The sequence below is a fragment of the Coloeus monedula genome (assembly GCF_965178545.1).
Source record: "Coloeus monedula genome assembly, chromosome: 3".
Lineage (NCBI taxonomy): Eukaryota > Metazoa > Chordata > Aves > Passeriformes > Corvidae > Coloeus > Coloeus monedula.
In genome coordinates this window covers 950,372-974,861 of record NC_138783.1, presented here as the reverse complement: position 1 = coordinate 974,861, position 24,490 = coordinate 950,372, and the positions used below count along the sequence as shown (strand labels likewise).

The window sequence follows — 24,490 nt, the reverse complement described above, 5'->3', positions numbered from 1 at the left end:
AGCAGGGCCTGGCAAAACCCCAAAAGGTTCTGTCCAGCCCTGGCACAGCTGCCCAGGGCAGTGCTGAGTCCCTGTCCTTGTAGGGATTTAAAAGCCGTGTGGACTTGGGGAGAGGGGTCAGTGGTGGCCTTGGCAGTGCTGGGGGAGTGGTTGGACTCCATGATCTTAGAGGGCTTTTCCAACCAAATGATTCTGTGATTCCACAATTACTCCACAACCTCCTTCAGCTGGAGGCAAGTGTCACCTGTCTGGGACAAGCAGCAGTAGGATCCTGCTTTTTTCCAAGCACAGCAAGAAACGGGGAGTTTCACTGTCAGAACCTGGTTTTATTCCGTTTGAACCTCGGCCTTTGCCCTGCAGTTCAAGTCCTGGTTGCTGTTAAAACGAACACTGTTATTTGTACACATTTGTTGGCATATTTCTGGTTTGTGACAATTGTTTCACAAGCAGGATTTACTCTGTTTCAAACAACAGAAGCCACAACATGACAGACGCCTGCATGTCATTCCACTCACACATTTCACACATGCAAGTCAGCGGTCCTTTGGTGCCTTCCATCGCTGGGTAACACATTCAGGTGAAGCCACGAGGGTGCAGCTGAGACCAGAACGACCGTGAGAGTCTGTAACCAGCCGGTGCTCTGCTGGCGCGCGGAGAACACGAAAGCACGACGATTGAAAGCGTCACTGGAGAAAAAGTGTAGCGACATCTAGGTCGGTTTTGAACAGTTTGACAGCAAATCCCAAGGAAACCAGGCGCACACCCCCATCCGTGACCAGCTGAAGGTTTTCCCATTTGCATAGTGAAGAGCTAACTGTGGAGCGGATGCGTCGCGGTGTTGCAGGGACACGGGGAGGGGACAGGGTGGTGCCAGGCGCGTGCGGCACGCGGGGATCATCCCAGCTCCCATCCCCGGGACACCCCGCGGGGCTCCACCACGGACAGGGGGTCGTTTCTGTCTTGCATCCCCCACCGGGCAAGAGGGTCCAGGTTCTCCCGAAACGCTTCCCCTCGTGTGTGGGACGAACTCTTTGCCAACCTTCTGCTGGACAACCGGGAGGCAGGACAGGGCTGTCGGAGGGCCCAGGCGGAGCCCTGCCCTCGGAGCATTGCTAAAGGCTTGTTTTCTAAAATCAGTGAGAGTCTTTAAGGCTTCGATCTCCCCCTTTGCTTTCACTGAGAAAATACAAAGAAGCGCTTGTTCAAGCTACACTTCATGACTACTGTGCACTGCATGTACAATAGCATTGGAAGAGAAATACTGACAATATAGAACAACGTCATACAATCACCTGGCATGATCCCTTTTGGCACTTTTCCTTCATTTATCTGATCTCGCTGACTCCAAACACGGATCTTTCCATACGGTTTTTCCCAGGCAGAGAGCCCCAGAGGGTCAGAAAGCAACTTTCTGGGAGTCGGTGGCATCTTTGGCAGACACAGTCCTTCTGTCACGGAACCAACCCCAGCCCCTCCGGATTAGACAGCTTCACATTTTGGGAGGACACTCCCATGCCCATGCTGTCTCACAGCCAGCAAGGAATGCCTTCATCCCGGAGGGAAGGCAGCTGAGGGTTACAAAGGACTTTCAGAGGAGTGTGAATAAATACTTGGTTTAATCTTGTGCTGCATCCACCATTCAGCACGAGGTGTTTTCCTTCTCAGCTGGCATGATTTCTGGCAAAGGTGGCGTCACTCCTGACCTTTACAGGGGAGAGGCTGGGAATTCCTGCTCTTTTGAGTGTAATTATTTACAGTTTTTGTTGTTTTGTGCAAGCTTACCTAAACTTCGAGAGTGTTAAATTAATAAAACATTCATCCTGGCTTTGCATCGCCACAACCCTTCCACATGATTGTGATTCCACATCCAAAGGTCTCCTTGAATGCAGATGCCATGGCCCATGCACGATGTGTGGAGAGTTGGGATCTCTGCTTTGGGGGCAGCTGGGAGCACGAGGGGTCCCATGAAGCTTTTTTTGGCTGGGGACAAGCTCCAGCCCAGGCACTGCTTCCTGCACTTCTGCCCAGCTTGGACCTGGAACCAGGAAATTAACACACAAACCCCAAAATATTTATAAAATCTTTTCAAAAGAAGGTATTTAAGACACTGGCCTAGTGCATTGGGCTGTGAAATCTGTTTTAAGAGGGGAAAGAAAAGATACATTCAGCGTGTAAATCTATTTTTTTGTAGTGTAAGCAGCCCAGGCCTGGCTGAACCCCCACAAACACAATGAGAAAAAAGGAAACTGCTTAGGGAAGTCTGTTTGGGGCTCCAGGGATGAGCTGCAGAGAAGGGGGCCTGTAAAAATAATTCTCAATCTAAATGCACCTGGGAAGTGCATATTTTAGCTCCAAGTGTTGGGAAAAACAGCACGGATTCCAAGTTAAAGCTGTGGCTTTCCCTCCTGAGCGCCAAGGGCAGATTCAGGCAGTCACTACTTCTCTCTGTGCTGTTCTTCTAGGTCCAGTCAAGGCTCTAATTCCTTAATTTCCTTCTAATTCACAGCTGGAAAGAGGAGCAGGATTCAGTTTGGGTCAAAAGCGCCTGCTTCAAGCGGCACCTGCCAAGGCTGCGGCGCAGGAGAGGGCCCGGAACGCTGGGAAGGCAGAGCAGGCCAGGTGTCACCAGCCCCAGGTACAACTTTAACCATCCAGTAGTTTGTGTGGCAAGGAGATACAGAGATAGAGATATATATTATGGAATCATTGCTATAAGATTTCTCAAAACAAAAGTGTCGATCTGTTGAAATATAGTATTTAAAATATATAAATTTTACCCAATAAAATATAAGATTTCTTTTTTTTCTTTTTTTTTAAATCCAGTTCAATTAGGAAAAAAAAACCTGCCAGGGTCCTTGCAGTGAAAAAGAAAACCAGTTCCTCTTTTGTTTTTGACCGTTTAAGATGGAGGGAGAAAATGAAACCATTTTTAGATAGAGGAAATTGGGCAATGCTGTTGTCTTAGATCAGATCCGCCTATTTATGTGCACTGGCTGCCCTCCCTTCACACCATCCCTAGGGAATTTTGCCCCAGCACTGTGCTCATCCCAAAAACATCCCTGCCACCTGGCACATGGTGGGGGCAGGATGGGTAATGCTGCAGCCCCCGCCCTGGGCAAAGGTCCCCGCGGGCTCCGAGGGTCCCAGTGAATACTCTGCAAGGCAGCTGTCAAGGATTGAGCTGGAACGCTACTTTTCGAGCTACGTTACTGGAAATAATCCATGAAATGAATCCATGGGAGAGTGTTACAAACACTCAGAGGGTGGCCTGCCACATCTGTGCAGAGAACACATGCTCCACCAAGCCCAGGCTCTGAGCCAGCTCTGCTCCAGGCCCCACTTCATGCCTGGAAGTGGAAGTTTTTAGTGCATTGCTCACCTGAGCTTTCTTAGTGGTTTGAACCTGAAGGCAGGGAGCTGGAGCAGGGCAGGGCAGTGCACTGGGGCAGCGGGGCTCCCGTCCCATCGGGTGCCTGGAGAGCACAGCAATGCGCCGGATCACTTGGGATGCTCCTCCGGGACATGCAAGGACAGCCCTTAGGTGTGCTGAGAGAGCTCTGAACCGAGCAGGGGATGTGTCAGCTGGGAGGACATCCTTCCTGGACATCCATCCTGAAACTCCCTGGCTGGCCTTTCCCTTTCTTCAATATCATAGGGAAGAACAGGAAACCCTCTTGGTTTGGAAAAGACATGGTCTGGGAGAAAAGCTCCCTGGGTCCCAGTGCTCAGCGTGCGGCCCCAGCTGCTCCACCTGAGCTCTCTCCCCTGTCACAAACATGAAATTACAAGTCCCTATCAGGTTTTTCAGTAAAATCCTTATTTCAGGTCTTTCTTTTCACTGTATCTGGCTTTCTGCTTCAGAAAAGTGACAAATGATCTGTAGTGCTGGTGCAGACAGTGAGATACATTCATTTGGAAGTACTGGGGGGGGGGGGGGCTCTGTTTAGGACTTCCCAGAAGAAATACGGAGCATGGATAAGAGCCGGACCCCACAACCAGACGTGGCCTGATCGCACGTGTGCCCGACTGCGTGTGGAGGTCTTGCAGAGTATTCACAGGGATGACAGACAATTCCTTCAGACCAACGGACCAGAGAGGACCGGAGGATTTTTTTTTCTCATTCTCACTCTTTTTTTTTTTTTTTTTAAAAAAAAAACCTGAAAGGACTCTGGCTTCTCTCTGAACTGGACCTAGAAATGTCTTACCACCGAAATGAAAAAACAATTGCATGGGTGGAAGTAGGGCAAAAAATAGTTTTCCTATAAGATAATCCGATAAACCTCATCGTCCTCTAGAAAGGCAACATCGTCCAGCAGTGCTACTTGGCACCCAGAGTGCTCTTGGACCGCAGCAGATACCGATCCACGCGGACTTTCCGCCTATCCACTGTCCTGTTCTCGCTGTCGAAAATCCGCTGCAGGTGCAGGGCCAACCTCCTGTCCTCCTCCTCTTGCTGGAGCTTCTGCTCCATGTCCCTAACCTCTGGAGGCAGGCCCACCTCCCCTGCCACGTGCCTCAGTCTTTTGACGGAGCCGTTGTGCTCCAAGTGCTTTGTTTTGCAGCGTCTCTTCCGGCCCCGCCGCAGCAGCGGGGGCTGCTCCCCGATGATGTTCTCCACAGAATTGCAAGTGCTGTTCTGTACGTTGATCAACTCACTGTTGTTCAGGTATTTCAGCTGCTTTTTCCCCGACGGCTTGACGGGGACTCCGAGCGCGCTGGTGTCAGGCAGTGAGGCGCTGACACCCATGAGTCTTCTGCTCAGCATTTTTGGGCCTAGACTAAGACAGGATTTGTCCATGAATGTATTCACTTTTAGGTCAGGGACTTCAGACACTCGTGTGTTTAGGGCGGTTACGTTTGATCTCACATCTGGTTCATCAGCACCGTCATCTGTGGTTAAGGCCTGTGAACCTCTGCTCTTCTCACTCCCTCTTCCCAGCTTCATTTCACTGACAGAAGGGAAGAAATCCAGCTCAGCGCGAGGCTCTCCTGTAGTGTCAGGTGGAAGGTGATCATCCTGCACTTGTGGCTGCTCTTTAGTGCAACTGCTGGAGTTGGTGATGTCAGGAACCACGGTGTCTTCCCCGGGCTCCGAAGCCAAGGACGTAAGGGTCGCTTTAGAGAGAGTCTTTTTGATCTGACGCTCCTGAAATATCTGCTCCCATTTTTTCAGTATTCTAGGACTGGCCTCATAGGTGGTTGGCTTCTGCAGGCTGCGGTTCAGGTTTCTGGGGGTGGATTTGATGATGAGGGGGCTCAGGACTCTGCCATCGGGAAGCCTCTTTGGGGGAGTGCACGGGGAGCAGACGATGGGCTTGAAGTGGTTGAGCTCCTCCGAGATGCTGTCATTGCTCTCGGGGCTGATGGATCGCTCGGGCCTGTGCAGGGCCGACAGGGAGGACACGGCGTTGAGGACCAGGCGCTTCTCGGCCGTCAGGTCCGGGGCGGACAGGCAGCGGTTGTTCTGCGTGGACGACAGCACCCCGAGCAGCGGCGTGGACGCGCCGGTGATGGGCAGCACCTGCAAGGCAAGGCAGCACAGCTGGGAAAGCCGCTCACGGAGGTGCACACGGGCAAGCGAGCGTGCGAGAGGAGGCCGGCACAAAGGATGGCTGCCGCACACGGCTGCCCCTGCCCGCCTCTGCCGGTCACAGCACCCCCCGTGGGACATGATGTGGGACATGAGCAGGAGACTCCGGAGTCCAGCATGATCTGGGTGTCAAATTTATTACAGTCTAAGAGCTGCTCTTGCCACAAGTAACAACCACTCCGATGGCAAAATCACACAACCGCAGGATGCTTTGGGTGAGGAGGAACTTGAAAGAGTATCTCATTCCACCCTCTGCCATGGGCAGGGACACCTTCCACTAGACCAGATTCCTACAAGCCCAGTCCAACCTGGCCTTGAAATGTGTTTTCTCTTTACCTGAATAAATCAGCCTGATAAGAACCCTTTCAACTTCCAATTAGCCTCCAATGCTACACATGAACCCTGACACCTGTCTGCTTTTCTGCATAGCAATTCCTAACCCAGCAGGTTTTATTGGGAGGCACAAGGAAGCGATTGGCCCCATGGCGATAACACAGTGCCACAAAGCCCATATTTTATATCTCCAGATTACCGCTGCTGTGTAACCTCAGATAAGAACACTTACACACAGGAACCTGTTTCCAGATGCTGCCTGTACCTTTGTTTTGGTGGCTGGGGCTGATCTCTGCCTGCTCTTGGATCTCTCCTGAATGGTGTCATTGCAGCTCCGACTCCTTTCCACCTTGGTGGTTAAATTCCTGAAAAGCAGATGGGTGAGAACAGGAGACTGTTCATGACCTTAGGAACAACCAGCTCAACAGCCCTGGCAGTAGCTACCTCTGGGAGAGGCATCAGCCTTGGCAGCGCCTGGTTGGCAGAGATATTTCCTATGCCCTCAGCAAAAAGGGATCCAGGAATCTCGGGTTTCCGGCAGAGTCCCGGTCTGCGTTCCCGGGCTCCGCGCTGAACACACGGACACCTCCGCCCACGGCTCACAATTAACCGAGGTCAGTGCTAACGAGGAAGCTGGGGAAACCCCTTTGCTTCTCACGTGGAAACACACCTGGTTACTCAGCTGCTCCTGCTGCGCCGAGCAACAGCTTTCCAGGGAAAAAGCTGTTTGGGGCTGATGCTATCCCTTCATACCTGTGCTGGAGAAGGAACCGGCACTCTTGAGTTCATCCTACAGAATTTTGATTTCTGACTAATGGTTTGAATCTACAGGCAATGATTTTTCTCCTTCATGGGATAAACGTTAACTTCCAGGTAGGAAGTAATCAGACAGACACCACATTCTACCAGTGAGTCTGTTCTAAAATTCCAGAAAAAAAATCACGTAGATTGGAACCACCATTTGAATTAGAGCATCTCAGGTGTGTTTAAAACAAGTCGAAAGAACATCTTTAAAGGACATTATTCTGAATAAAGTCTCAGCATCTTACCCTGAAAGGAAAGCAAAGGAGTAGGCACTGGTCTTGGAAACAAAAGCTGACCGATGTGTTTGCTTGCCCTGGAATGGTTCTTCATTCTCGGAATCCGAGAGACGTTCAGGAAACTGAAGTCAATCAAGGAAGAGTTAGCTGACATGTACAACAAAAAGAATAACTTGGAAAATAAAGATCTTTCTTGCAGAAGTGTTAAAGATCCCCAGTTTCCCCATTTCTGATCATACTGAGAGGACATAAGGCATAAATGAAACAAAAATAAGCACATAGCTCCTGTATATAGCTGTTAGTCATCAAATAACATTAATTTACTGATCAAGAAAATGTGGGAAAATTCTACAATAAAGGTTACTACAGGGTGTTGGTTACTCAGCCCCCATGGGTCAGCCCATCAAATGGAAATTTTAAGAGCATTTCCTGCAGAGCCTCCCAAATGAAATGGGAAATAGCCAAAAGTCAGCATGAAGAATGTGTTGAACTTCAGTTGTACAACTTCACTGCAGAAGATTCATGGAGAAACGTTCATGGAAATGCATGCAAGCCTGAAGACCAAGGATATCCCCAAAGCTGAGGGGAGCTGGTGTGTTTGGAAGAGTCACGTAGTAGAGGGTAAAAGGGGGATCAGAAACCTCTAGAAGAACATCTGTAGCCATAACAAACCTTAGAAGACAGTTCTCATTAACAAGGATCTTTAAAATCTGCCAGCTCAAAGCCTTCAAAAACTGTAAAAACTCAATCAAGGAATCCTGGAAAGCCAAAGAATGAAAATTCTGATATATGGGCAGGAAGGAGAAGCATGAGCTTACTTACACACTCTTGGTTCCCTTTTAGCACTACAGATTCATCTTTTTTCTGCTGTTCCTCCATTTTTCTTTTCCCTACATCCATGTCATCTAGAATGAACTTGTTAATCAGATCCTCAGATGTCTTTTCTTCTTGTAGTTTCTCTTCTCTCAGCTGGAAATAATGACAAAAGAGGTAGAGTAGTTATAATTTGAAGTCCTACACTTACAGACTGGCAAGACCAAGAGTTAGGTCACATCATTTAATTTTGTGCCTTCATTTCTCTACTCTAGGGTAGAGCCACTGCCTCTGTCTCACAATAATGTGAAGATTGGTTTGCTTCTACACCACATTTGTGTTTTATACACAAGTATCGCGGATTTTATCTTCTTTGCAAAACAACAAAGGCACCGTGAGGCCCAGGGCTGGACAATGCCTTCTCTGCCACTGTATTTTCTGAAATACAAAAAGCTTTTCTCTACTTGTAGATGATCATACTGCATATAAAAATGTGCACAACTAGTTTTGTGCAAGCTGTGATATTTCAGTTTTAGCCATCCGACGGCCTGACATGCAGCACACACAATTTGGCAGACACGTAAGCAGCATCACCTAAAATAAAAGGTGAGATGCAGCAATTCCCACGTTGAAAGCTACACGAGAGATGAACTCCCATTGTTTCACTATGTGCTGGGATGGAGAAGATCCAGAGAGGCCACCTTACCCCTGACAGCTGACTCCAGGCACAACGCTTGAATTCAGTTTCAAACGCAGCGGAGAAGTGCAAGGGAATGCCAGGATCTGGGACACAAGGTACACGGACCCTGACAGGCTGCCTGTCCTGCTGCTCTCTTTTGCACCTTACCTAAGGACTCAAACTCCCCTCTTCTGCCAGGACCTCTTTTTTTTTTTGCAGACTTGCTATCAAAACCAACAATACCCCTTTTCTCCTCCTTTCCACCACCTTTTCCTGACGAACAGGCTCAGCAGAACACACTTCAGATAACGCCACCTGATCGTCCCTGCCCAGGGTAACACCATCCAGCTCCCTTCTCCCTCCATCACCCAGCCATTTTCCCAGCTTGTGTCCTGCCTCTTGCTCAACTTAGACACAGCCCAGGAAAAGCCTACATGTGTCTGTATATAGAACAGATCCTCCCTCCTTCCTCCATCCACCCTCCGTGCAGAAGTCATCCAGACCTTTGATTGACACATCTTCATCCCGCTCATGAACCACAGCACCAGGAATTCAAATCCCCGTGTTCTTCCTCATATTTGGGCCTAGGCATCTCAGGTGCTTAACAAGCTCCCTAACTCATAAAGGCAGCGGGGGATGTTGCAAAAACTCCTCATTCTTCCAAAAATATTTAGTGTTTTTCTTCCCTGCTGGAGGAGGGGAAAACCCCGAAAGTCTGGACATATGGATGACAAACAAAACAGAGTTCACACGCCATTACATGAAAAGCACATTGTGATTTTCAAATTGGGAAGGACCCGAATCCTACTGAATCCAAACCCCCAGAGATGAGGAAGAGAGAAACAAGGAGGAAACAAGGCAGAAAACAGGAAAAACTCCACTGTTTGGCTGATTGTGGGTGTTCAGCAAATATTTTCAAAGACCAGTTTGACTCCTTGCTTAGAGTTGTTCTAAGATCTATCTTTAAATTCCTCATCTATTAATAATCTCAGGCAGTAACTACAACAGTGTCTGACTAACATAGACTGTCACCACCTGATGTGGATGTGATGAATAGTCTGCTCTAAGTCAACAATATTTCTGCCTTTTTTGAAGCATCTGAAAAACAAATTCACATCAAGATTTATCATAAAGATTTTTTTTTTGGCTGGCTGGCTGAAATACTACCCAACACTCGTGTTCCTCCTGTATTTCTCAGGTGAAAGAAAGTTATATGGAAATATTCCCTTTTCTAGCTAAATTATAAAATTATACTCAATTCCCAAATTGAAAGACACAAGAATATGTAACAACACACAAGAACATTTAAGGATTTTGGGCAAATCCATGGCATAATTAGTGTGAGGTGACAACCCAAGCTTTGCTGACAGTGAAGTCAAAAAGGCAACAACAGGATCCTAATCCTAATTAATAGAATACAAAAAAGAATTTAGGTCCAGAATTAAGGCTGCAAACAAAATCATACTCTAATGATAAAATCTGTACTAATTACAAAAATAATAATCTGAAGTAACCTTAATGTAAATTATCTCCCAGAGAATTTGCTTCCAGACGTGGCAATACTGTGCTGGGACAGGAGGACAAGAAACTGAAACAATGTAGTGTGAAACATGTACCCTGGGAGAAGGACCTCATGTTACCTGAGTAGCATCTCTGAAATACGGGATGCAGGACCAACAGCTGCTGTTAACAGCACAGTTATCAGACAATGCATTTTAGCCCTTTTGGATACCACAACTGCAGGGGAGAAAAAGTGCTGTACAAGCAATCGATAATTTTTCACTCAAGAAACGCCCATTTCAGGACCATCATTCCTGACACTAACATTTATTTCCAAAAGTTTGGCAAACTCACATTTGGTATCTTCTCTTGCCTCCACAAACCGTCCAGGTTTGCTCCCTCCCGGAGCCTGCTCCGTCTGCCCTGGCTCTGGGAAGCTGCATGTCAGCACATGCCTCAGGTAGGAGTTTCCCTCCCACTGCGTGTGCTTACAAGCAACAGACTTGCTTGTGATAAAAAGACAGCTGGACAGGATGAGCTAGGGTTTTAGTACACAGAAATGACAGCCTCCTCTGGAAGAACATAAAATGCAAGAGCACCAAGGGCACAGAAGAGAGAAAACCAATCTCGCTATCCTGCACAGACAGCAAAAATCTATCTCATTCTGAAAGCCAGTTGAGAAAATTCAACTATGAGATTATCCCCGTCAAATTATGCTACCATTTTGTTTTCAACTGCAAAAGGCTGGGAAGCAGGTCAACAGTTCAGATTTATGAAACAACTCCCATCTGGGAGATGTAAAAAGGTTTGGAAATGCTCCTTGCCCTTCCTCAGGAGGAAAGCCCGGGTTATCCCCATTCCATGGGCAGGGAAGCTGGGATGAAACCCCATGTCTTGAGACGTGGAAGGAAATCCAATCAATACACAAGCTTAGACTCCCAAACCTCAGATTCTGTCTCTTCCTGCCTAATTCGGACACCAAGAGACTCTTGATAAGTAGCAACAGGCAGAATTTTGCTTCCCTACAACTTCCTGACAGGAGGGTAGAGCCAGATGGGAGTCAGTCTCTCATCCCACGCAACAAGTGACACGACAAGAAGAAATGGCATCGAGTGGCACCAGAGGAAGTTTAGGTTGGAAATCAGGGAAAATTTCTTCCCTGAAAGGGTAGCCAGTCATTGGCACAGCTGCCCAGGGCAGTGGTGGAGTCCCCATTGCTGGAGCGGTTTAAAAGCCATGTGGATGTGGCACTGGAGGACATGGGATAGTGACGGCCTTGGCAGTGCTGGGGGAACGGTTGGACTCCATCTCAGAGGGCTTTTCCCATCTAAATGGTTCTGTGATTCTATTCTGATTCCATTAATAAGGACACAGTGTGACTGCATCATCAGTTGTCATTTTACCAGCAAAATTTCACTGCCATTTCCTCTTAGATGACGATTCACAGAATCTCCCACACAGCTCTTTCAGCTGAGCTTCACAAAAAGCAGTTTAAGCTGGCAGGGGGAAGAAACCCATCTCCCATCTGGCAGGGAGCAAGAAGGGGAAGGCAGCAGGCTGAACAAGAACAAGACAAAAACATGCCAAAAAGCCAGAAACTAGGTAAAGTATTTCCTTCTGACTGGAAGGGCAGGGAGACGTGTTGGCACTGGACTGCATGCGGTATCTTTTTGCTGAAGTCAAAAAATACAGATATATTGACATATATATATATGACCGTGCTGCAAATGTGCTTTCTTAAATTGATAGAGAATTGTTGCTGAAAATGCCTCAAGTCCCACGGCTTTGCACACAAAGTGTCCCTGCCTTCCAGGCAAGGCACCTGAATTGGAGAAGAGCTTGCAATTCCTATGATCAGTTAATGAAATAGTCAGCCAAAGTTATCTCAGCAACCTGCAGTGACACTGTCCATCAGTGGATAATTCCACACAAGGAGAAGCAGGAGGGAAGGCCCTTCCATGCTTTTTAACTGTCTCCTCACACACATGCATTTCTCAGATTAATTATTGACCTGAGAAATCACCTAGGCGGTATTTTCCTACTCAGACAAGGCTGTTTTTCTAACTCAATCAGCCTCCCAGCCCTTTTTACACTTGTTGAGATCTGCAAGTGAAAACCCAAAGAAAATTCTTCAACAATGAAAAACCCCTCAGGTTCGTTTTTCCCAGCAGGTAAAGTAATCAGCAAGGAGACGGACCCATCTCAAGGGAAAACAAGATCACAAAGATCAAAACTCCAGAAAATATTTTCATGGACTTTAATTCCAAACCAGCTGAAAAGACTTTATTCTCTTTTTTTTTTTTTTTGGGGGGGGGCCTTTAAATGACATTATTTTCTTGGCTAAAAATAAATAGAAAGCTCCAGTTTGGAATAGTTTGTTTTTGAGGAGAAGGATGTTACTGCAGGAGATGCCTTATGCTGCAAAAGCCTTTATGGAATTACATTCACAACCAAACAGTCACTCCAAAGAAGGTACATTTCCATGATCTGGAAGGCAGACTAAGACAGCAAAATTTGGCTTCTACATGCTCAATTACAGCCATTTCCTGAACTGGATGAACAGTATAGAGAGAATAAATGACCTTTGTTACAGAAGAGGAAAAAAGAGCCCTTCAGGTTTCCCTACAGGTAGGATGGCATTCCTGCAGGAAATCCAAGTTATTCTGGTAGAAAAAACACAATTACCCAGAATACTGACCTTCCTTAGGTGGCTTTCATATTCTTCTCGGAGTTCCCCTGTTTTACTTAATTTAATGGGTGCTCTGAATATAAAGTCTGGAAAGAAAAGGGAAAAAAAGGAAACACTTTTTAGTGCAGGGTAGCTGGTGTTGGCCATTATTTCCCAAAAAGGGTGAGATCTCCACAGGCTGCACAAGAGGTTCTGCAGCACTTTTCTCAACCCCAGATGTTTATATTCTGCCACTGCTATCACAGCTCTGTTTAACATACAGAAACATGGGGAGGAGGATGGCCAAGTAATCCCACTTTGCACTTCCTGAGTTTCCTTTGAGATTCTCAAGAGTCCTTGACAAGCAATTAAGCAATCGGGGAGCACTGGGACGATGTAAACACAGGGGTGAAGTAACAGCCCGGAGATTTCACAGGGAATCTGAGTCCCAGGAATAAACCCAGGCTTTAAGCACAGGGAATCTGAGTCCCAGGAATAAAGCCAGGACTGAGGTGCCTGCTGCAGCCAGACACCCCAGGCACACAGGCTGCCAGCAGCAGCCCCGCACCTCGAATTCACGCCGCTGCCCTCCTGCCGCTGCCGCCGATGCACGGAGACCGCCCCCGTTTTCTCGATGAGGTCTCCTCCACATCCCCACCCAGCCGCAGCAGCACGGCCTCTTTCCCGCTTGCCGTGCACTCCCCAGATCAGCGTTTGGAAGCTGAGCGGGCAGGATGCTGTGTCTGGCAGAAATTCCCTGTCCTGCTCCCACTTCCTCCCTTTCCCCTTGGGAATTCAGAAACCAAAAGCATACTGGCATGGGGTTATAGCTCAACCTCCATCCCTGGAGTCTGTTACTCCCAAAGGACTCCCTTGCTCGCATCAGCCTCAAAGCTCCCTCCCACTTCTGTGCAGTGCAAGTCTGGGCAAGTTGCACTTCACTTGGAGGAGCTCGGACGGAAAAGGGAACAACCAGAACAAAACAACAACCCCTGGACAACCATCCTGGCTCAATCCCTATCAGTATTCCAGGCAGGGCACAGCACAGTTCATCATACCAGTGTGCTGTGGTCAGGATGGAACAGGTTTGAGCAAGGAAGAAACATCAGGGGTACTTCCTTTTCCCACCCTGCTAAAATTAAAGGATATAAACCAGCAGCTCCACCACATGTTTTCACAGAATCCCAAAATCATTTAGGTTAGGAAAGATGTCTGAGACCATTAAGTCCAATCTGTGACCGATCCCACCTTGTCCCCAGCCCAGAGCACTGAGTGCCACGTTCAGGCCTTCCTTGGACACCTCCAGGGATCGGGACTCCAACACCAACCCAAGCAGCCCCTGCCAACGCATGACCACCTTTTCAGTGAAGAAATTCCTCCTGATGCCCAGCCTGAGCCTCCCCTGGCACAGCCTGAGACTGTTTCCTCTCCTCCTGTCCCTGTTCCCTGGGAGTAGAGCCCAAAACTCCCCCTGGCTGCCCCCTCCTGTCAGGGAGTTGAGGAGAGACAGAAGGTCCCTCCTGAGCCTCCTTTTCTCCAGGCTGAGCCCCCCTCACAGAACCTCCCTTATTTAGGAAGTGTTTTTATTTGGCTCAAAACAAAAGGTTCATGGCAGGGTGGGTGAATCAAACACCCAATGACCAGCTGCTGACTATTCTGCCAGGCATCCTCTGGTTCACGGCCACATTTCCCTCCTCCCTGGGGACGGGCCACAGCCCCACTGCCCAAACATGCCATTTACAGACTGATGAAATCCTGTTACCACCTGTCCTGCTTTCCCCTGGTTTCCCCTTTCAAAGTTCCTAGGGAGCCCTGTAACTTCAGTCCCTCCTGCTGGTGAGGGTGAGTGCAAACTCTGCAGCCTCTGAAGAGGCAATGCTGCCAATGCCAGAGCTGCACAAATCACAAAGCATTTATCTAATATTCGTTTCAGAGGGAGAAAAATAATCTCATGTAAGCAAACATTAAGCGTATAGACTATAAGGCCTTTTTTTCTCATTAAAAAGCTGCTATTCCCTCATACTCACAGGCCTGCACGAGCCAGGCTTGGTTTTAAAGGAAAACATCCCAAATGTCCCTACACATGTGATAAAAATCCCAAGCGATGTTGATGCTGGGGGGGCCAGGCTGCATTCCTTGCTCCTGCTTCTGCGCCCGCAATCGGCCGCACTGGAAACCTTCCACGGCTTCCCAAAATGTTTTTTCAATTGTGTCCTTGAGCGGTTCCAGTTCTTTGTGAACTTTATCAAGCTGAATTTCCACAGAGACAGTCCCAAGAGCAGCAGCAATCTGTAACTCGCCTGCAGCAAACTTCAATTACTTCTCAATGTTTAAGGCTTGTCTCCAGAGCTATAAAGGTGGAGTTTTTCCCTCCAGGGCACGAGCTAACCTGAAGGAAACACGCACCAGGAAAGATGAGCCACTGTCATCGCTCTCATTTCTCACTAGGGTTCAGCAAGCTGGAAGAAATTTTAAATGATGGAATAACATTTATGTGTAAGTTGTGGTGGTTTAGCTAAAGGGGTCCAACACCAGGTAGAGACAACTTTATCAATAGTATCTTTATGTACCAACTTGGATATTTTACAGATGGGTCAAAAAGAGATAAGACTCCAAATTTCCAACTCGGTATAAAAGAGATGAAAACAAAAATGTATGCAAAGCTGTATATGTGCATTTCACAGCACTCCAGGATGGGTCAGGCTGCAAGGGACTACTGTGGCTCACCTGGTCCCAGCTCCCTGCTCCAGCAGCACCATCCCAGGGCACAGGATTGTGTCCAGAGGGTTCTGGAATATCTCCAGTGAGGGAGACTCCACAGCCTCTCTGGACAGCCTGTTCAGTGCCTGGTCACCGCACAGGACAGAAGTTCTCCCTCATGTTCAGGTGGAACTCACTGGGCTCAGGCCCTGCCCGTGGCTCTGGTGCCGCTGCTGGGCCCCGGAGCAGAGCCCGGGCCCTGCCCTGAGCCCTCCCTGCAGCCAGGGACACCCAGGGCTGAGGGCCCCTCTCAGCTGGGGCTCCTCTCGAGGCTGAGCAGCCCCGGCTCCCTCAGCCTGTGCTGGGCACGGAGCTGCTCCAGGCCCTTCCTCAGCTGCGCAGCCTCCGCCGGCCCGGCTCCAGGAGCTCCCTGGCCCTGCTGGGCTGAGGAGCCAGAGCTGGACACAGCACTCCAGAGGTGCCTCCAGGGCTGCCCAGAGGGGCAGCATCCCCTCTGCTGACAGGGCAGAAGGGTGCTGCACCCAAGGATGCTTCTGTCGGCACAAAACCATTCCAAGTGAAACCAGACCGGTCCTCGCACTGGGAAGAAGACAAGGTGACCAGAGCATCACATGTCTTTCTCTGGCACAGCTCCCCATGCCAATTCTGGATGTTCATGTCCAGGACAAGGCTGCTCAGCTGGTTCGATGTTTGCCACAGCCCAGGACAAAAACAGAGCAGGCAAAATCATGGAAGAAAAGGCTTTTTACTTGATTTTGCAACAGATTTCCTGCTTGCCCTTCCTCTCGACTGATCTGTGGGTCAACAGAACTGGTTTCTAAATGAAGCTGACTCTGAAGGTCTGCTGGGAGCGCTGCCACTGGGATGCTCCTTCCAAGCCCACCGAGAGCACCGAAACAGTCGCAGTGGCAGGATCAAACCCGGCATCCTGCTTTTTTATGCTGACATACAAGAGTTGCATCCTATTGTGCTCAGTCTTGGAAAAAACCAGCAGTGATTTCTGCACTATTTGAGAGGACAAAAGATTTTCTAATTATTTAACACTGGTTTTCTTTATAAGAGGCATCTGATTTGCAGCCTCAATCCCCCTGAATGCCTCCATCCTTTCCATGCCAGCTCGGAAGTGTGTCTTACACACCATCTCCGTGGAGCCACACTCCTGACCAGCACATTTTATATTTACTGGCAAAAGATTCAGAAACCTCCATCTGGTGGATTCAGCAACATGGGCTGAATAAAAGTGAAGTTGAACTCGATTCAGAACCCTTTGGTTCCCTGTCTGCTGTTCAGAGGCTCCTGGGTTTTGCCAAACTGATGCCATCCGGCAAGTCCCAGCTCTGCCACCGGCAGCAGCGAAACCCAGTCACCCCCAGCTTCCACGGAAACTTTCAGCAGGCTTTGCAGCTTCCGTCTCCCTTGAGCCTTTCACTGCTTTTCCTTTTAACTCCTGGCAGTTAACACTTGCAGCTGAAGACAAAATCTTAAACATTTTTTTCAAAACACAAACCAAGAAGTTAGGATTTTTCTGACCCTAGCAGAGGTGTAACCACTATTCAACTGGAAAATTATTTTGCAAGAGTTGACGATCCACGGCCATTCCTCTCACACTGACCATTGGGGCTAACTCTGGGTCTGGTCCTAATCATTCTCTTCATTAATGGCAGACTAAAAATAATTTAAGTATTGCAGAGGGCTGGAGATGGGACAACGAGGAAAGAGATGGAGGTGCAAGCCCTGTGACAGCCTCACGGCCCCCAAAGAGGCACCCTATCCTATCTTCCCAGGAAATCTTAAATTTAACCCATCCCATTAGCAATACAACACTGTGACAAGGAGGAAAAAAAGAGATGGTGTCAGTTTAAAGCAGTTTGATGTGGGGAGCAAATCACTGATCTTCCCGAGGCAGGGAAAGGCTTCTTCAGGATTGCCGCTTCCAAAGTTGCAGCACTGTGGTCTTGAGACAAAAAAAACCCAGCTCCTGACAGGCTACAGAACAACAGAAATGACAGGAAATTCAGGGATCACCAGGAAATGCTCAAGAACTAGACTGGTTTAGTCCAGTGGGGAAAGGGGAAAGCCACTGCCAGAAAAAGACTGGCAGGAAGGAGGGGGAAGTCATGTTACAAGTCTGGCAAAAACACTCCACCCCCTCTTACATGAGCATCAGTTATTGATTGCTGTGCATTGCTACTGGGCAGAGGAGAAACAAAAGAAATCTGACTCTCTGAAATGCGAGTGTACTTATTTTCTCACAATCAGGCTGGGCACCTTGCTGCAAACATGTTCTGTTCCTTCTCCTTGGCCATCTGAATCCTCAAACACACACCCGCAGTCTCCAAGCCTCCCATCTGCTGCTCCTCTCTGCCTTCCAAGAATTTCACCAAGCAACTGTTTTAATATAAGAAACCTCACTTAGCAAAGCATTACAGCCAGCACTGCATCTCTAGCTCAAAGGGTGGCCTTACACCAGCATCTAGGGTGCCCTCCCAGGCGCTCTGTGAACTTGGAGATGTCCAGAGAGGACGTGGGACCCATGGGCCACCTGCATCCTTCTGGAGCAGCAGCTGGCACCAGGCTGAAGGCAGCAGGGCAGCTCCAAGGGAATCAGATGCCCAGGAGCTGTCAGGAAAACCAGCCCATGCCAAGACACAACAGGCACCAAGTGTGTGTCTCCGCTGATTTCTATCCAGTTTTGTTTGACAAGTGTCGAGACAAGGATTTTGACTTTATACCTATTTGGACAGCACCTAGTGCAGAATCCCCAGCCTCAGCCAAGGTATGAGAGCTCCTTAAGCCCACTATCATGGAAGAATCCCAAAGGGAATCACAAAAACTGGGACATGAAACCATGATTAATTAGCTGGTTTAAGCTGGAATGGTATCAAGGTATGTCAAGTGGTCATACTGAGTAGTTTTAAAGATTCTGCACATTTTAAGTGATTTAATGAAATACCAGAGCTTAATCAGTGTTTGGTAACAGAATCACATAATAACTGAGGTTGGCAAAGACCTCTGGAGACCCAACCCTTCTGCTCAAGCAGGGTCATCAGGAACAGGCTGCCCAGGTCCATGTCCAGTTGGATTTTAACTGTCTCTAAGGATGGAAACTCCACAACCACCCAGGGCAACCTGTGCCAGTGCTTGGTCACCCTCACAGTGGAAGGTATTTTTCTTACAGCCTGTGAAACTTGATGTGTTTCGCTTTGTGTCCTTTGCCTTCTGTCCTGTCACTGCGCACCACTGGGATGAGCTGGGCTCTGCTGCCTTCACTGCCCCTGCTCAGGGGCCTACAGACATTGATTGGTACGTGTATAGATACATCACGTATCCACCGATAAGGTCACGGTGATGTGGAGAGGTTCGTGAAGCTTGGGAGAAAGCAAACGTCACCCAGCCCTTCAAACAGGGCAAGGAGGAGGGTCAGCCCCACCTTGATTCCCAGGAAGCAGCTGTGCCTGGAAACCACTTCTACACAAGGACAAGGTGTTTGGGAGGTAGGCCACTGGATTGAAGGAGAGGAAAGTAGGCTTAACCAATGCCTTCCATGATGAGATGGCGGGCTCAGTGGAGGAGCACAGAGCAGCAGATGTTGTTTATCCTGATCCATGAGGGCAAAGTGACTGGAGTATCTGACATTCCAGAGGAGACTGAGAGATCTGGGGCTGTTCACCCTGGAGAAGAGAAGGCTCAGAGGTATTTCACCAATGTGTTTAAATACCAAACAGAAAGCAGAGGAGAAGACAGAACCGGGCTCCTCTGCCTGGTAACAGGACAGGAGGAAATGGGCACAAATTGAAATAGAAGTTCTGCTGAACATAGAAAATATTTTTTTACTGTCAGGGCCGCAGAATCTCTAACGTTGTAAATGGTCATAACCCACCAGGTCACAGTCCTGGGAAACCTGCTGCTGGTGACCCTGCTTTGAGCAGGGCTTGGGTCTCCCTGCCAGCTTCAGCTATGTTGGGACCCTCCAGTAGGCCTCACTAATGTCAGGAGAAACCACATCCACTGCTCTCTCTGTGCATGTAGTAGGTCCCTGTTTGTAATGGATCATCTGCCTTTGATTCCTCACACTATGAGCCCAGCTTGCATCACAAGCGGGAATTTGGGCAGGCAGAAAATGACAGCCCACACAAATGACTATGTGCCTTACTGCCAGACAGAATCATGGAATCATAGAATGGTTTGGGTTGGAAGGGACCGTGTAGATCATCTCATCCCACCCCTTGCCATGGGCCTTCCACTAGACCAGGTTGCTGCAAGTCCTGTCCAGCCTGGCCTTGGACACTTCCAGGGATGGGGCAACCACAGCTTCTCTGGGCAGCCTATACCAGGGCCTCAGCACCCTTACAGGGAAGAATTTCGTCCCAATATCCCATCTAAACCTGCCCTCTGGCAGTGGGAAGCCATTCCCCTTCGTCCCACACAATTCAGGACAAGCAGAGAATTAAAATGAATTCTTCTTAAAAAAGCCCAGCTAAGACACCGCACCAGCATTCCTGCAGCATGGCTGGATACTCTCACCCCAGCTTGCCTGGACCATGCCGAGTCCATTTAGGCACGACTGACACCACTGCCTTGGAGCAGAGATTGACTCGGCAGTTCCCACTGTCCTTTCTCCGGAGGAACCACTCCCAGCCCTTGGGCTCAGCTCCCTCTGGAGAGCCCATCTGTTCATTGATTCAGCAAATCCTTCCGCGTGAAGGCTTCCTAAATCTCTTCCAGGTTAGTGGGGTTAGTTCAAACCACCAATTTAAGCTGTTTAAGATCATCCTGCCAATTCTTCCCACAGCCAATTAGAGGATGCTGACACAAGCATGAACTGGGAGACCAGAAACACGCTCAGAAAGGAACGGGTTGGGCAAAAAGGATGTTTATCTGTAGCTTAAATCATTGTTTGCTCTGCAGGGTTCCCCTCAGCACTGCTATGTCGCCGAAGTGGGCACTGCTGCAACACCTCTCCAACCAACAAATCCGGGTGCATCCCGAGTTCTGACAGCAGCAAGGTGGGCATCTCCGAAAGAGCAATGCCACCGCCTCAGACCAGGATTTATTTTGAAGGAAACACAGGGAGCAGTTTTCTAGGAGTTGAGGAAGGCATCTAGCGTTGGAGGCAGGGAGGAAACGTGTGACAAAAAGCCATGAACTCAGGGATGATGGACTTTCTTAATGTCAACAAGGGACTAAGACTTCCCATGGTGCAAAAGCCTTCCTGTCTTGATGCAGTACAAACCTGCCCGACTCCTGGCAGCACTGTTGGATTCGTTCACTTTTGGGGCAAGGTTATCACAAAAACACCTGAGGAAGTGGGGAAACATCCCTCCCACTCGGGCATCTGCTCCAGGGGATGATGCTATCCATCCCCTCCATCTCCCGATGCCACAGAGCAGGGTGGGCTCAAGCCCACTGCCCCCTTCCCTGCTCGGCCCCGCAGGACTTGGCCTGAGTCCCTGCAAGCTCATCGCACCTCCCGCGTTCGGCCCCGCAGGACTCGGGGGAGCTGAGCCCCCGCAAACTTGTCACACCTCCTGCGCCTGGACACCCCCGCCGCGCCCGGGGCCGGGCTGAGCCCCCGCGAACTCATCGCACCTCAGCGCCTGACCGCGCCCCCGCGGGGCAGAGCCCCCCCGCAGCTTCACCGCGCGCCCCGCCATGGCCACGCCCCCTCGGGCTGAGCCCCCGCGAACTCATCGCGCCTCCCGCGGCGGCCACGCCCTCTCCAGAGGCCACGCCCCCGCCCCCGCGCCCCCCCCGCCCCGCCCGGTCCAGGATGGGGGGGGCGCAGGTGCCGCCGCCGCCGCCGCCGCCGCCGCAGCCGCACCTTGGTCCGGCGGCCGCTGCTCCCCGCCTGCTGCTCCGGCGGCCGTGGTGGCTGCGGGCTCGGCCTGCTGCCGCCGGGCCCGTGTGGAGAGGCGGCTGCGGCACAGCGGGCAGCAGAGGCCCGGGCCCTGCAGGCAGCGCTGGAAGCAGGCGAGGCAGAGCGAGTGGCGGCAGGGCGGCGTCACCGCCTCCACCAGCGCCTGCCGGCACACCGGGCACTCAGCCACCGACAGCACCACCGCGTCCTGCTCCTCCTCGGCCGCGGACCGGCCCCGCCGCCGCCGCCCCCGCACCGCGGCCCGGCCGCCGGCGCCCGCCGCCGCCGCCGCCATCTTCCCACACTTTGAAGGGCCGCGGCGGCCACGCCCACCCCGCATAATTCATGTGGGGACGCGCCCCCGCTATCCATATTAATGAGCGCCGCGCGCGCCGCTCCCGCCGCGCGCTAGCCACGCCCTCTCATGAATATTCATTCCCCCGTAGAAGGCGGGGCCGGCCGAGCGCTTCCCGCTCTTTGTGGGGATGGGACGGCGCTGGCCACCCGGCTACTAGGGTGGGATGGAATCATGGAATCACAGATGGTTTGGGTTGGAAGGACCTCAAAGCTCACCCAGTGCCACCCCTGCCATGGGCAGGGACACCTTCCACTGTCCCAGGCTGCTCCAAGCCCCAATGTCCAGCATGGCCTTGGGCACTTCCAGGGATCCAGGGGCAGCCACAGCTGCTCTGGGCACCCTGTGCCAGGGCCTGCCCACCCTCCCAAGGAACAATACCTTCCCAATATCCCCCCTAATCCTGCCCTCTGGCAGTGGAAGCCATTCCCTGTGTCCTGTCCCTCCATGCCTTGTCCCCAGTCCCTCTCCAGCTCTCCTAGGGCCCCTTTAGGCCCTGCAAGGGGCTCTGAGCTCTCCCTGGAGCCTTCTCCTCTCCAGGTGAGCACCCCCAGCTCTCCCAGCCCGTGACTGTAGTGGGTGGCCGCTCTCTCTCCGTTCTTTTCCTGACCCACGAGCCTTTTGTTCAGTCTTCCCTCTGCTGTCCGGCTGAGGAGGGGAGTGATGGAGCAGCTTTGGTGAGCACTCGGCGTCCAGCCAGAGTTAAACCACCATGGATGGTGACTCAGAGCAAACCAGAGGAGGCAGAGCCTCTGCACCAGTTGCTATGGAAATCTCTTGTACTTCTCTTCTGCTTTTCATCTCCTCACTGGGGCACTAAACCAGTCAGTCTTTCCATCATATCTTAGCATCCCCTCTGATGAAGCCTCTCAGCTGCATTGGGTTGGCAGAAGAGAAAATGTGGCTGCAGAGACAGAGGTGAAGCCCCACACCTTTGAGCCTCCTTGAGGAGGCTCCTCTCTCCATGGTTGGAGAGAAGAGGGGATGATCCGTGCCCAAGAAACAGCCTCTGCACGTGTGCCAGGAACTTGCTGGGGGTATCATTAACTTTCCGTCTCACCCACTCTTCTATCTTTAGTTGTCTCTGGCTGTTGAATGACTAAAAGGATACCAGCATGTGGATCCCTGCTGTTGTAGGCTCCACAAAATGCCAGCTGACAAAAAAGTTCCGTCTCGTGAAACAAAAAAAACTTGTACTGACTTTTTTAAGATGAATTATGGTTTGGTGCTGGGACTGGACTTAGTCCAGCAATTTGTGTGTCTATCCCATAGATGCTGCTGCTGGCCAGAGTCAGACAGAGTGTGTCATTCCCTAGCTCCCCACAAAGCTGCTGCTCCCCGGGATCAGCCTGACCTGGGAGCTGGGCCCTGGGGAGCCCTTGGGGAGGCACAGAGAACGTGGGAATAGGAGACACTTCCCCACCAAAGCTACTTGTAGGACAAAGAGCTGTGCAGAGCTTTAGCTTTCTGCAGAGTCCTAGGCACGTCGGATTTGGGAAAGGATCCCTGCCTGCTGTTCCCCCAAATTACTTCTGCACATCCAGCCTGCCCTGGACAGAACTTGGGTTTTGTGTCTCCAGCTTGTCTTTCAACCCAAAGCCCCGCAAAGGGCAATGGTTCTACTCTGCCAGAGGGCAGGGTTAAACGGAATATTGGGAAGAAATATTTTACAGTAAAGGTCATAAAAAATTTGCCCAGGGTGCCCAGAGATGCTGTGGCTGCCCCATCCCTCAAAGCATTCAAGATCAGGTTGAATGGGACTTGGAGCAACCTTTTCTAGTGGAAGGTGTCCCTGCCCGTGGCAGGGGGTGGAACAGGGTGAGCTTTAAGGTCCTTTCCACTCCAAAGCCGTCTGTGGTTCTACAGTTCGGGACGTGCGGAGCTCAGCGCTGGCCTGCAGAGGGAATCCTAAGCCCGTGCAAGGCTCCAGCCTCAAATCCTGCCGTCCCCAGCCGAAACCTCAGCCTTGCCCAGCCTGTCAGGGAACGTTTTCCTGCTTCTCACCTCTCCCGAGGAGCTGGCAGGGTTTTGCCCCCACCGTTTCTCTTCACGTTCCTCCCAGCGATGATGCTGGCCCCAGCCAGGCAGACACTTTCCATGGGGTGCAGGTGGGGTGTGTCATGGTGGATACAGGAGACACCGACAGGCCCATGGTGCTATGCTCTCCCATTTTTCCTCTCTATCCTTCCCCTTGCTTTATCCAGCCTTTCTTCACCACTCCCTCTTGCTTGGCTGCTGATCTCCATCCCTGGAGAAGAATCTCTTACCCACTGTCCTCTCTGTATCACTGGTTTGCACTGATTATAGATTATTTATTTGGGTTTGTGCTTGGCAACACGCTCAGACTCTAAAATAAATGACCAGATTTCCCATTCCAGGTTGGACTATGTGCTTCCATCAGTAAATTATCTTTTTAAACCTCACCAGCCACTGACTGCCTTAAACCCTCAAAAAGGTGCGGCTTTAGATCTCTTCAAAGCCCACCAGCTCTCAAGAGAGGTGGAGTTTCACACATTGAGAAGAGCTCCATGGGAAACACTCTGATGAACATCCCCCAAATGCAGTCACCTTCAGGAGACCTCCATGAGGAGCTGTTGCCAGCATTAATCACCCACCAGGACAGGACCAGGGAATCATGGACTGTTTTGGGTTGGAAGGGACATGAAAGCTCATCTCATTCTAACCCCCTTGATGTGGGCAGGGACACCTTCCACTATGCCAGGCTGCTCCAAGCCCCATCCAACCTGGCCTTGGACACTGCCAGGGATCCAGGGGCAGCCACAGCTTCTCTGGGCACCCTGTGCCAGGGCCTGCCCACCCTCACAGGGAACAATTCTTTCCCAATATCCCATCCATCCCTGTCCTTTAGCTTTTGAATGTCCAGGTGAAGAGAGGAAACCCATGAGGCTTCAGGCTTAGGATGGGAATTGTGTG

At 50.4% G+C, this 24,490-nt stretch overlaps 1 protein-coding gene across 1 annotated transcript; it reads right to left on the bottom strand.

The window, feature by feature from the left end:
- Window positions 1-351: 351 nt before the first annotated feature.
- RNF169 (ring finger protein 169) lies at window positions 352-21,496 on the bottom strand (the record flags this gene model as incomplete). Its single annotated transcript, XM_082277331.1, has 6 exons — window positions 352-5,521; window positions 6,189-6,288; window positions 6,973-7,085; window positions 7,786-7,932; window positions 12,654-12,730; window positions 21,166-21,496. 6 exons carry the CDS (start codon window positions 21,494-21,496, stop codon window positions 4,319-4,321), a joined length of 1,971 nt encoding a protein of 656 aa, XP_082133457.1. The 3' UTR covers window positions 352-4,318.
- Window positions 21,497-24,490: the final 2,994 nt, after the last annotated feature.